General features: G+C 39.1%; 1 protein-coding gene across 2 annotated transcripts in view; it reads right to left on the reverse strand.

Annotated features, from left to right (window-relative positions):
* Positions 1 to 13952, reverse strand: part of LOC121951319 (contactin-associated protein-like 4) — a 200311-nt gene that overhangs the window by 86931 nt on the left and 99428 nt on the right. For both annotated transcript variants that reach the window (XM_088085078.1, XM_042497596.2), the window contains exon 7: positions 1259 to 1452. In XM_088085078.1, the coding sequence (XP_087941204.1) occupies positions 1259 to 1452 (194 nt within the window). The remainder of the gene's footprint in view (positions 1 to 1258; positions 1453 to 13952) is intronic.

Here is a 13952-nt window from a genome sequence, read left to right on the forward strand (position 1 = left end):
CTGTTTAGAGTTTGAATGTGTAATTGAGATTGTGCTACAAATGAATACATATACACTTTTAAAATATAATCTGACAAAACTGGGGGTGGCATGATAACAAATTTTACTGCTTAAGATTATCATGGTCAAAATACATTAAAAAAAGTCTTTAACCATAACTGTACAGAGTCGTACAAAAAGAGCATTAGTGAAAAGGCAACCAGATGATGTCTGGTGAAGAAGACATAGCGAGAGAGAAGTGATGGATTATTTACAAAATAGTATCATATGTGTACAATTACGATACAATACAGTATTTCATTTCACAGTTATTGTTTAATGCTGTTATACTGTGACAGCTCTAGATAAGCCAAACATGTATGTGTCTAAGCAGGCTGAAGATGTGAGCAAGTAAAAAAAATATAAGTTGTAAATCTGAATTTTAGACTGCTGTTACATTTAGAGGGATTTTAATACACACTGTTTATTACTTTTGAAACATTTTTTCATTATACAATTAAAACTGCATATATTTTTTAATGTGTTTGTACTGTATCTAAATTTACAACTAACATGTAGGGGCTTTAAGTCTAATAAAGTCTACATATAGTGTAAGTGTATACAAGAGATGTGTTTTTTTAATTTCTTTCTTGTAATAATTTAATAGCTATCCGTAGAGTTCCCTATGAAAAGTATAGAACCCACCAGTCAGGGAAAGAAGAGCTGTTATCTACGACACAATCTGTCATTTTGTAATCAATCCCGTTCTTTACCATCTTCCAAATATTTGCACCTACAGTAACAGTGACGGATAAAATCGACATCTTTACTTCCTCCTTTGAAAAGTCAAAGGCAGAGAGTGAGAGACAAAAATGACACTGAAAATAAATAAAACAAAATCGGCCCACCTGACTGCCTCTGTGTTCGTGATCAGAAGCTTAAGTGTTTTCTTAACAGGTCTGCAGAGTCAGCAGAGCTTCAACACGGCTTCATGCATTATAAATGAAGAGATAAACTCATGATGACTCAGTTTATCTGTACAGGATAGATGGAGCCTCATGTTGTAGCACTATATCACTTCATGTGAATTACACAAAATAAAACATGATGATGTTTATTGATCCCTGAGGGGAAAAAGAGTCACTGCGGGAGCAAAAGAACATAAGCAAAAACAAATGAAGTCAATCGTTTGAAAGGATGGAAATCATATGTATATGCAGTGTGGTGCAGTTTTAACCCCACTGTTTTCATGGTACAATTCACTGCAGTATGGACTCACCCCTATGCTGTCTTCCTGTCTGTACTGTTTCCAGTTGTGTCCAGTGTCGCTGAACATCAGCAGGTACGACGTCAGCCAATCAGAGCTGCCGTAGCGGCCCTGAGTAGCCACAGCAGTGATCTTAGTCCGCTCGCCCAGGCTGACCTCCAGCCACTGATACCTGTCTGAGGTGAGAGGAGACCAACCTCCAGCTCCTGCAGGAAGAGACGGAGAAAATCCAGCATACATAAGTGATTCATTAGATTTCCATTTACCTGAGAGGAGATGAAATAGGCTTTGGAAGATGCTGAAAAAACTGAATTGCATTGCGTGACCTTTCATTCTGAACTAAAATCACACTTCTTTGTTATGAAAGCCAGATGAAGAAAATGGATTGAACCACAGCAAAAACCTATAAATCCATTTTTAAAGTTATGATGGGATATAAATCATACTTTAAAAACTTTTTTGATGAATTTTAATCACTCATATTTGCTTTGCGACCCACAGTGGCATTAAGAGTGTGTTTGTCTTCGTATCTATCAGAGAAACACATATTGCCCCTACATTTGTGAAATGAATCAGTATTGGCTATTTTGCTTGCTAAAGCAAAAGAGCTCCAATATTTTTCCAATATTCTGACACACAATAAAGGACTGAAAGCACCCTTGTTGTTAAAAATTACAACATGAATCCAAACTATAATGCTTTAAGATCACTTGAGAAAGCTGTCAAAGTCCAACCTAACCATAGTTAATAGGATTGTATGCTGTGAACACAGACAGGGGACAAATTAAATTAAAATTAAAAGAAAAACCTGAATAAATAATTTAGTTAGGAAACAGGACACATGCAGACGCTCTCCAACACCATCACCAAAACACCACATGAGAGAATATCTTTTGCAAAAAGATGATTCCACTTACTGTGTTGGCCTGAAAGTGGCATCAACTCATGACAAATAAAGTAGAATAACGAGAGAAGAACATAGAGGCTGAAATCATTTCTCATAAACAATAAAGTGGTGCCAAACATTGATTAGTTTTACAGTGTGTATCCTTCCTCATATTAAATGTCATCAATAAAGCGGCTGTGTTGTGATGTATTGATTGCTTGTGCTGCGGGTCATCAGGTTGGGATGTTTTCCCAAAGAAATAAAAAGAGGTGATTGATTAGAGTTGAATTACTGAAGAAATGTGCACATTTCTGTGACCTTTCTCATGCAAAACAGCATCAACAGGGGACTCTGATACAATATATTTAGTAACATTGGATTCAAGCCACTTATTGATGCATACTATACAATGCAGAACTGCACAGTGTGCTGGTGGGACTGTGCCTTACTTCTTATCCTCAAAGCTGTAGTGTATTTTTTGTATGTGTGTGTGCTTGTGTGTGTGTGTGCGTGTTTGTGCATATGAGAGGAAAATTATACAAACTACCCATATTGCATGCGTGACTGTAGGGGTAGTTGACAGAAGTCTGCCCGGACAGATAAACTGTAGCTGATCAAATGGGCTGCCACACAATAAAGACTCTCCAAAAACTGAAAAAGTAGGCAGTGTTTGTGTGTGTGTGTGTGTGTGTGTGTGTGTGTGTGTGTGTGTGTGTGTGTGTGTGTGTGTGTGTGTGTGTGTGTGTGTGTGTGTGAGAAGGTGTGTGTGTGTGTGTGTGTGTGTGTGTGTGTGTGTGTGTGTGAGTGTGTGCGTGTGAGCGTGTGCATCGGAAAATATGTTATCAGGCCAAAACAACAACTCAGAGATTAAACACCATATGTGCAGATTCTGAAGATGGAGGATGCTGACGAGTTTCCCGCTGAGCTCACACACACACAAACACACATGCATGCAAAGTGAGTGTTGGAAAGCCTTACAAAGCCGAAACGACACACCGAAAGTCATCTTAAAGCCTGTTGACTTTGAGAAAGACATTTCAGTCGTCTTCCCTCCAACAGCAGCAAGCAAATATTGCATTCAAGCTGTCAGTTACAAGCACCACATGTTATGAGTTAACATGGTTTTGGTAAAAAACAAAAGATTGTTCCATTTTTGTAGCAAAAATCAAATCAAAGTCGATTCTGAAGTTTTTTAACTATGACAAGATACAAAGGATAAAATGAGAAATTGTTGAAACTAATTTTCATTTCTTACGTGTCATGTTTGTCAGATTGGGTCTCTGTGTCCACTAAATGGTACCGGCTCTACTCTACTCTACTCTACTCTAATCGCGTTTGGTATCAGGTACTTTTCTGGGGGTCGCTTTCCATTAGAAGATAATACTGCCTCAGTGTAGCTGGTCGTCATAACGACGCCGTGGGACACTGCTGTGACGTCAGTTTCAACACGACACAGACATACGCACAGGGTTCGCATTACACTATTTTGTGTCCCAATGCAGGGTCTGCATCCTTCGGAGGACGCAGCCCACGTGAAGAACGGCGTTCTGAAGATAACTGTATTATATTTCTGTCCTCTTGAGCGTTTGGTTCAGAGCAAAACATCTTCAAAACTATTCACCAGAATGTTATACAGTTATCTGTGGAAATTCACAATTCCTTAAAGATTATTTTAAATGATTTTAGTGACTCCCTGACCTTTTAACTAGTGACAGCATCAGGTCATAACTCCACTTAAAGCAATATGTAACGCTTTTTTAAAACTAATTTACAAATTTACATTTAATAAAATGTAGGTATTCAACTTCGCCATCTTGAGTGCCACCATCAAGCATATATTCTCATATAAACAGATTAAATAAAATATGAAACACTCAATCTGACTTTAAAATGTTCTGAGAGCATGGACGCAAGATAGAGAAAGGTTTTTTCTTGAAATATACAAAAAAGCAAAACTATTAAGCAACTTTATGTTTCCAAAAGTGAACCATTTTGATGATTCAACCGTTATTTTTTATGAGTCCTAATGGTGCTTTCTATTTTGTGAGTGATTACTGCTGAAGCATTCCTGCGTGCTCTGTCTGAATCTTGTGTACGAAGACCAACATCATTTCATCATCTCTAATGACAGTTTTTCTTGAATTTGTCACTTTGTGATGACAGTAAGGTCAGTCTAAGATCCTCACTTATGCAGTGACTTATTAGTTTGTTTCATATGGTTAGATTACAGCATATATTCCCACACTGAGTATCATGAGTTCAAAAGGGCAACCGTTAACTTCAACAGCTTTCGCTGTCAGTCAGAAAAGCCTCTGAACAATGTGTGGTGGCAGACTGAGGAGAAAAGCTCAGTGGTGAGAATGCATTGGTGTCGGTCTGGCGCCTGGTGGAGGCTGATCTTTAAAGAGCTAAAGGCCAAAGCTAATAAACACTTGACTAACAGACGTGTCCGGTGACAGGAGAACAGACGAGAGGAGACACTCTGACCTTTACTCATGAAGATTCGACTGAAGAAGAAAAGAGAAAGGGATGATAGGGAAACAGCTCAGAGACAGAGAGGTACAACAAAGATTTACTGTGTCAACGCTGACAGTAGAACTGAAACTAATGCAATTGAGGTGAAGTGACGGCTAAAAATCCGCACACTTTTTGTCAGGGCTGTCACTTTAAATCAAAAAGATCTTGTTGCTTTCTCTCCCTTGTGTCTGCTAAGACACCAGATCACCCACTGAAAAAAGAATAACGTAGCTCAACACTGACATCACTGCTCAGGTGGCCAAACAAGGTTGAAATCATCATTGTTGCAAAACAAATCAGAAAATAGTGAGACAGTCCCAGTGGAAATGTAACAGCAGACCTACAGGATCATATGCCACTTTATATACAGCCTTTGATATCTTGTTTGGTGCATGTTTAATTCATTAAATAAACAACAATTTAAGTTGCTCTTTTTTTGCTGTGCCGTTATCAGGCCTGCATGATAAAACACATTGTTCTTGTCAATGTGATGTTAACTTGATAAACAGATAGCAAAAGGCTGCGATATTGCACTCAATAATTTTTTTTTGTTAGTTTAAAGAGAATATCAGTAAAAGCTCTACTTAAAACTCCAGCATTTTGTCTAAATTTGGTCAAGTCTGACTGCAGAAAAACAAGATGGCAAGGACTGAAATGTCAACTTGAGGCGTGTCCATGCAACAGACTCATGTTAGAGGCTAACCCAGACACTCTGAGCTGAAGAATGAGTAAGTCACCGTGCAGCAACAGACTCGTTCAGCAAATAACAAAGCTAGCACAAAACACACAACCACAGCAGAGAGCAATAACTGCCGGCAGTTACGATGGTAGATTCAAGCTGAAAGACTGAACAGGTACGTTTGTGACTATTGCAGCTATTGTGCTTGTGTTTATATTTTTGTGGCATCTAACAAAGTTGTTTATTCACAAATGTATTAGACTGAAAGAGCACCTTGTGGAGTGTCGCTCACACACAGGGTGAACAGGAAATGCCACTGATGCTACGCACTCTAACGTTAGTTTTTCCATAGAAGGGAAGAGGTTATCATAAGGTTGGCTTCTATGCATCATCGAGTCATAATTTCATGCCCCTAATATGTATTTTTATGATATCCAAAATCTCTTCTCATATCACTTTATCAATATAACAATGATGTATCGGCCAGCCCTACTTCCAAACTGGCATTTCGTAGTTGGTGAGCATGTTTGAAGAGCTTTATATTGGAATTTGAAAAAATGAGGCTTAGAGAGGACAGAAGGACAGACGGAAAATTATGTTTCCAGAATTAGCTGGCTGAGTGTGAGTGCAGTCTTTGTTAAGGTTAATTGTGACATAATATGAGGTGCAGCCAAGTACAGCAAAGCCCTGACAGCCTGAATAAGCCTGGATGCTTCTGGCTACTTCTCTATAGGGAACAGATGGATGGATAAGTAAACAAATGACTGTTTCCTCATCAATAATGTACTGATACTCCATCAGACATTTACAGCGAAAAAAGACAGGTTGAGAGAGGAGGGAGACATGTCGAGGGGCAGTGAGGGAGAGAGGACATGAAGAGGCAGACAGGAGGTAGGACAGACAGGCAGGCAGCTTAAAGGGATGTAAAGGCAGCTGGAAAGTCACGTTACAGGCATACTGTTATAAGTGCCAGATCCAGAATAAGTGCTGGTCATTTGCATGAGAATACAAAGTCTGGAGGGTAATTTCAGCAGCCTGATAACATGTCAGTCTGACAGAGAGTCCAACAGGAAGCTAATGGGCTCAGTGCAGCACTGACAGCAGCAGCGGGCTGGAAAACACTGCAGGTTTTCTGCAGGCGAAGCAGGTAAGATTTACATTTTTCTAAATGCCACACCACAAAAAGGTCATTTCAAGAAAGTCAAAACATTATTTTATGATGTTTAAAATGTCCTCTTTTTCTTCTCTCAGATATTTAATCTTGTGAAGCACTATTTGCATTAAATATTATTCAACTTGTTTCAATGTAACTGCTCTTGCTCATCTTAAGAAGATATTTAACATAAGTATCCACTAAAATTGACAAGAAACAAGTCCAAAAAGTGGACTGCATGGTTGTCACATGATTTGTTGAAAGAATACAGATAGAAGATACATATTTTTTCACCAGTAGTGCTGTTTATCGAGCTAGGTTGTTTTGGTGTGAGTTGCCGAGTGTTGGAGATCGGTCGTAAAGACCTCTGTCTGGAATGTAATGTAACTAGATGGCACTCAGCTTGTGTTGCTTAAAGCGTGAACAAAAAATATGTATATATACATTTGAAAAACTCAGCAGCAATGTCTCTTGCAAGAAATCATCACCCAGTTAATCAAGATAACCCACAGACCTTGTTAGCAGTTTTATGTCCGAGCTTTACTGATCTGTTCTGCCAACTTCATCACTTTGCAGAAGAAAGAATGCATCTACTAATGGACGAGAGGCTTGTGGTCATGACAGTGAGATGTAAACATTAATAGCATCCTACCTGGCTGAGCTGTGATCACTATGTAAAACTCACACTGTCAAGAGCCTCTTCTGACTGAGCAACTGTTTCCAAGGGAGTTTAAATGTTCAATCTCAATATGAACGAGAAGCCTTTGAACAGCTACAAAATCCATGAAAACTGATCAAACTTTATGTGCTAATGAAGCTGGTGGGATTTGATGATGAGGATGTTTTCATGATCTCCGAACCAAAGCTATATTTCTATAAAGAGATTAGTGTTCAGGAGTGTGATTTTGTACAATTTATTGTATTAATTTTGACGGTGGTCTTGCTACCAGAGGAGAACAACTGAGAAAAGACTGCATTCATAAAAGTTAACAGTTGAACTTCTCGCCTCGGAGGACAACTAAATATGGAGGTCAATACCTGATGAGTTTGCCGTTGTTACACAGTCAGTCCCAATTTACAGGTTCCAATTAAAGTTTAATTCCACCTTCAAATCTCACTCTTTGGGAAAGCGATTATTGTGGCACAATAATCATTTTCAAGTCCATTCCAGCATAATTGCAGTGGCATCACTGATAACTGTCAGCCTCGCCTACTGAAGAAAGAAAAGGTTTAAACACAGAAGCTGCTATTAACATTTGGCAGGAAGACAGAGCTGGCTAAATTAGTTCGTACCAATGAAAATGAAAATGTGACAGCAGATGGAGTGAAACTAATGATTACAACAGAACACAGAAGATAGACAGGGACAATTAAGATTGAGGAAGAAAGGAGGTGGAGAAGAGGAAGGAAAAATGAGAAATTAGGAGGTAGGAAAGTGAGAGAGAAAAGAAAAAAAAGCGAGGAGGGAAACCAGTTCATTCATCCTCAGATCCCGGGTAAAAGACCATTCATCTCCAATCAATAGACTATCAGAGCTTTTTATCCACTTCTGGTATCAGACTCAGAGCCATCAGGCCCTGTGATCAGCTACATCAGGTCAAAGTCTGAAGCACAATGTCAGGTCCTCTGGTCTGACTGCAGAGAGAAACTACTGCTGGGTTTCAGAAAGTGTCTCTGTGAAAATAGGTTACATTAGGTTGTTATTTCCCTTTGGCAGAGCCGCAGCATTAAAAAAAAAGGCAGTCTTAACATCCTATTAAGGTCAGTTTTTGCACTGAAGTGACTTGTTCAGCATAAAGATAGGACCTGTGGTCTGCAGGTCGGTCCATCACTTTGGTCACAACTGAAATATCTCAATGACTGCGGATTGACACCATATTTTGTAGAAACATTAATTTTCTCCCACAGGATGAATAATAATAACTTTGGTGATCCATGGACTTTGCATCTAACACGGAGGCGCTTAAAGTTTTGATAACCGAGTGCCAATTAGGGGTGCCAGCATATGATTGAGGAACACACAGGAAAAGGGCAGTCACGAGTTGTCCACCAAAGTTACTAACTTTAGCAAATAACACTAGCGATGACAGTATGTAATTTCCCTGACACTTGTGAGGTGCCATTAGTTGCCATTCTAACAGATGCTTTCTAGAACTTGTCATCCCTAGCCTGATAGATGTTTTTTAGTGAAGCACAGTTTGATGCAGTATCCTGGTAGTGTATTAAATGTAAGCTATTGAAAGTGAAAACATTGAAATAGACTACAAATTATTAAAATTCATAGTTTCCCACAGATGTTCAATCTATGTGTGCCGACAGCTGACGAGGGGAAGGGATCAGCAGACTTCCTGTTTGTGTTTTGTGTGTGTGTCCGATTCTAATCATTCTGTGTTACCTCTCTGAAATAGGTTAGGTTTTTGCAGGTCCGTGACGGCAGAAATCTTAATGAGTTTTTTGAGTTTGGCTCACAAGGTGCAGAATCGATCAGATGATTAGTGTGTAGTCACTTCGATCAGATTAGATCAGTGGATCAGGTCAGAGGAGGTCAGAGGAGCAGCTGCTGCAGAGGTAAATGAAAGCAAACTTTCAGACCCAGCAGTGGACTGTAGGGTGCGCATTTACCTTGGGAACACAGCTGGTTTCATCCACAGTAGGTTTGAAGAGAGATGGACAATACTTAAATGGAAGCACTGTAGTTTTAAGAATAAGAACATTCTATTTTTATATGAATTAATGAATGATTATGTTTCATTTTGACTGAATATAGCATTCTGCTGCTCTGCCTGTGGCCACAATGCACAAAATGTTTCTGACAGCCACCACTGGCCTGTAGGCCACCTTTTAGAAACTGTGATCCAGCACCATCATCAGGTTAAGACTAATGACCTTCCCATCAGCCTTTGCTGTGCTCTGGGTTTAATGCTAGTTAAATGCCACCATGCTAACATGCTAAACTAAAATGATGAAAAGTAAAAAAAAAAATGACACCTCTAAAAATGAACTTGGAACATTTTCAGCAGACTAGCATACTGATGTTAGTATACAGCTTAACAGAGCTGCAAGTTTGGCCGCAGCCTCTTGTTGAATACCATACCACAGACGGCCAAACATTCACCAAATCCCTCTATAAGCCTTGCATGCCCTGTTTTAAAGCCAGTTCATTGGATATACATTATATTTAAGTCAGCTAAACATGAAATGCCACACAAATTATTTACAAAAAATGTAGTGCTTTGATATAATCGATTCATCCCTATCTAAAACCAACATATTAACGTAAACATTACCTGGATGATTCCGAATATGGGTATAGATTTGAGGTATGTCACTGACTTGCAGTTTTCGAAAAGAAGGAATCCCTGTTCACTGTATGTGAGTAAATGAACTGAGAGAGAAGTTGCTCCTCAGAGAACAACCAGAGGAGACAGAGTGTTAGCAGGAGGAGATGGAAATGAGACAGAGATGTTCATTTATTCATTGATTTCCTCGGCGAGCAGCTGGAATCGCTCTCTGGGATCCTGCATCATGAATGTTGCTGAGGGAAAAATGTGACACACACAGCTTTTCTTATCTACCTACTACATGCTAGAGCCAGATTAGGAAAATGCATGAATGTAACCACTGCTGTTTGCTTGTTTGTAAAGCCATGGTATTTGCTGTGAAGGCAAATTTCACAGTGTTTAATTATAGGACTATACTGTATATCATCAATCTGTTGTCCATTACATTCTGAGAGCAGGGCCTTGACATTTTATACAAAATGAACTTTTGTTTAAACGTGGGTAAAGTTAAGTAAATTTCCAATTAACTTAATTTCCAATCTGTAAGTGCAACAGACTGCTTAAAGTACTTTACCTTTATCAGCAGATGGCTCTTTAAAAATTCACCATCAGCTTGATCCCTCGAATACTCTACTAACCTATTAGAAAACCAAGCTAATAAATCTAAACAGAGCAAGCCACTTCAAGCCAAGCCATGCTGACCAGATAATCGTGACATCAAAACATCTGAGAAGCAGTGTTGGGAGGCATTTTGGTTTCTACACTGTAGTTTGCAAAATTACTGATAAAGGGGGATAATAATTTTAATAATTGATTAGCTCGGCCCATGTTATGATGTGAGGCAGGCCTTATGGGAATGTCAGCCAGCCAATGCTGCTCCTTGTGTAGCTCATGTGATGAGTTACAAAAAATGAGGCCGTATTCTTTGACTCGGGTGTAAGCATTTAAAGAAGCTTTTTCAAAGCAAGACCACCACGATTTAAAGCTAACGCTTTAACAAGCTTTATCGGTAGCCTGGCTACACTGATCCATCACAAAGCAGAGAGAAAACAAACAGAAAGTACTGTATGTCTGTCCATGTCCAAGTTTATTTTTAATATCCTATAAGCATGCATTTTGCCATCAAAACAACAGTGCTGCTGAAATATCCTGTTCAGTTATTTAGAGCACCACACTCTCAGAGCGGCAGAGCGTATTCTGGGCACAGATGGAGCAGCAGAGCTCAATCTATTTTGACTTAACTTTCATTTCTTCAAGCAATAGCACTCTCATTGAAGCGTACAGCTTCAGATTGGAATTTACAAATGCACCTCTAGGAAAAGACACTGAAGTATGACGTTCTGGAGTTTTTAAATATTTCATGCCACTGGTGGGGCCACTGTTTTTCAGGAGGTAGAGCGGGTCGTCCTTTTATCAGAATATTGGCGTTTCAGTCCACGGCTCCTCCAGTCTGCATGTCAGAGTATACTTGGGAAGGATACTAAACCTGATAATGATGGTTGTTACATCAGTAATAAATACTGATAATAAATACTGAATAGCAGGTTGCATCTTGTATGGTGGCCTCCGTCACCAATGTGTGTGAATGGGTGACTGTGACTCTGTAGTGTAAAAAGCACTTTGAGAGGTCGGAAGACTAGAAAGATGCTATACAAGCGCAAGTCCATTTACCTTTTTAGTCTGAGACAGTCTACAGAGAATCCTTTATTTTGTAACAACAGGACTTAAGCAATTCCTAATACATATCAGTAACGTTTTCCTTTTATTCTCAGTACATGGCTGTATACTCAATTTCCATTTATTTATTTTCTTTTTGTTCTTTTTTCTACTGTAGCGGCCTTGTCAGCACTTACTCATGATGTAGCATATGTGTGCTTTTTTTGTTTATCATTTGCTTGAAAGAGCATGTACAAAGAAATGAGTATGTTTTTTTTTAAATAAAATGCTGGAAATAAAAATTTGCTTTTCAAACCAATTATTATAATCAATTAATCAAAGCAATAACCTACATATGAATTTATTATTATAACAGTTGTTGGTTGCCATCCTACAACAAAGAAAAGGCTGTTTGCTGACTTTCTAAAAGAAAAAACAAAACAATTGCCTTACTTGACATTACATACGACAATGTGGGGACCTACTATCTTACCAGCCAGATGACGCAGCAGAAACAAAGCAATGTAAAGGGTTCAACCTTGTCTGACTGTTTACTTAAAATATATACTGCATTTGTACAACACCACATGGAAAAATATAAAGACTAGGCTGAAGGTGGTCTGGGAGAGACACTCTCCCAGACCACCCATAGATTGACATCACTGGCTACACATGCCTTTGTTATTGGTTAAAAAGCTAGACTTTGTCAAGGTACTGAGAGTATGGAGCAGTCACTCTGAAGTACAGAACTTATTAAAAAAATTTAATATGAAATGGTCCTAGGTCACAGTTTTCATTAAAGCACTTTAACTGCAGGTCTTACACATACAGTGTCTTTGATATCTTTTCATATCTGGCATCTTTGGCTCATCTGTCTCTTGTAACAGTTAATGAAAGACCAAGAAATGTCAGCAGCATTACAGTAGACAGGCTTTAGACCAGCAAGTGTCAGAAAAGGGCAGCGAGGAAAATGAGCTCTTGCAGTCTAAACTACATGACTGAAGTATTAGGGCAAACTTAACTTTTTCCTACTTGCAATGTTGGCAGTCTTGGAGTTCAATCACACTCTAAGATTACATTTTTTAGTAAAAGCTAAGCTTTAAATATAGTTCATTGTGCTGTTACAGGTGATACAGATGCAAAGTAATACCCCAGTAGAAAGCAGATTTCTGGTTTTGCCACTCTGGTCCTGCGTATGAGCTTAAACTGGTTGGATTTATGCAAAGCTGCTCAACCGGCATTTGTCCTTATGTCAAATTAAGGCAATTTCAAAAGTAGCCCACCACAGTGCTAACTCCAACTCAAACTGCATTAGTTATAAGCAACATGACAGCGTGATTAATATCATAATATCATTATTATTATTATTATTATTATTATTAAACTTACCAATAGAGAAACTAGTGTCATGCGAGTCACATGTAATTTACTGCAGAGCTGAGGTGGCTGGTGTCGAAAACATGAGAGAGATTAAATTTTAGCAGAGGAGGAACAGGGAAGAGCAGCACACATTATTTACTTTTTGCACTGATGAAAGGAGATGAAATAGTACTAAATAGTACTAGAACTGCACCAACAGTGTCAGCTGGCTGAAGTTTAATCTCTGGGATTCCGAAAAATTGCTGCTTAGATGAATGACCGTAGCTAGTAACAAGTTAGGCCAAAGTTTCATGCTGTTGGCTGTATTGTATGTATTTTTAGGTATATCACAATATGATTCAAAAAGTAATGTTACAAACATAGAAAGATAGCAAGTAGGTTACTCACCCATGTTTTAAGTGTTTATGTCTCCAGTCTGCTCTCAAGCGCACAGCTCATAGCTACGTGGTTTGATTACATGACGTAACAAGTGCATTCTTACTGGATTCAGTGTGGAAAAAGAGCTCCAGTATTACTCAATACTATGTGGTAGTAAGAATCTCATTTTCTGCTGGGACACGGTTTTATTATGTTCAAGAGCTGCTGTTAAGTCAAGTGGGATGGTTGGTAAAATTAGGTAAACCAGTCCGGTCTGGTGTTTGGCTTAATATCGAACTGGTTTGAAAATTCTCACAGGGGCCCAACCCTAGTAGGGAGTCCTGTCAATCCACTGCCAACAGAAATCAAAGTCAAATCAGCAAACAAAGACAGCAGACTGGCAGCATTTTGGGACAGAGAGGCTCTTTGCTAAAAGTCCTGACCATCAAAATAAACGGAGGACTGAGCACCTTACTGCAGGCTCTGCTTCCTTTGGTTTCCCAGGTGGTGAAAATCATTCAGATCCAGATTAAACCCGTCTCGCCCTCCCAGCTGATTCTGGGCTTTGATGTCGGGATAAAGCAGCGAAGCCCGCTCCCTTCAGAAAGCAACAACAAACCATGATCTTCGTTTCGTCAAAGCCTCACATCAGCATCCAGCCCTGAACTCCCTGCAGGGTTTTTTGTGTTGCACAAACACCATTCACATTTATCCTTTTCAACACAAACAGCATCTATAGGGAATCAAGATGGGACAAAGCAGCTTTTGCTTGTTCTTCCTCTTTTTTTGATCCTCTG

The sequence above is a fragment of the Plectropomus leopardus genome, chromosome 12, assembly GCF_026936395.1.
Source record: "Plectropomus leopardus strain MGB_pleo_1.0 chromosome 12, ASM2693639v1, whole genome shotgun sequence".
NCBI classification, from domain to species: domain Eukaryota; kingdom Metazoa; phylum Chordata; class Actinopteri; order Perciformes; family Serranidae; genus Plectropomus; species Plectropomus leopardus.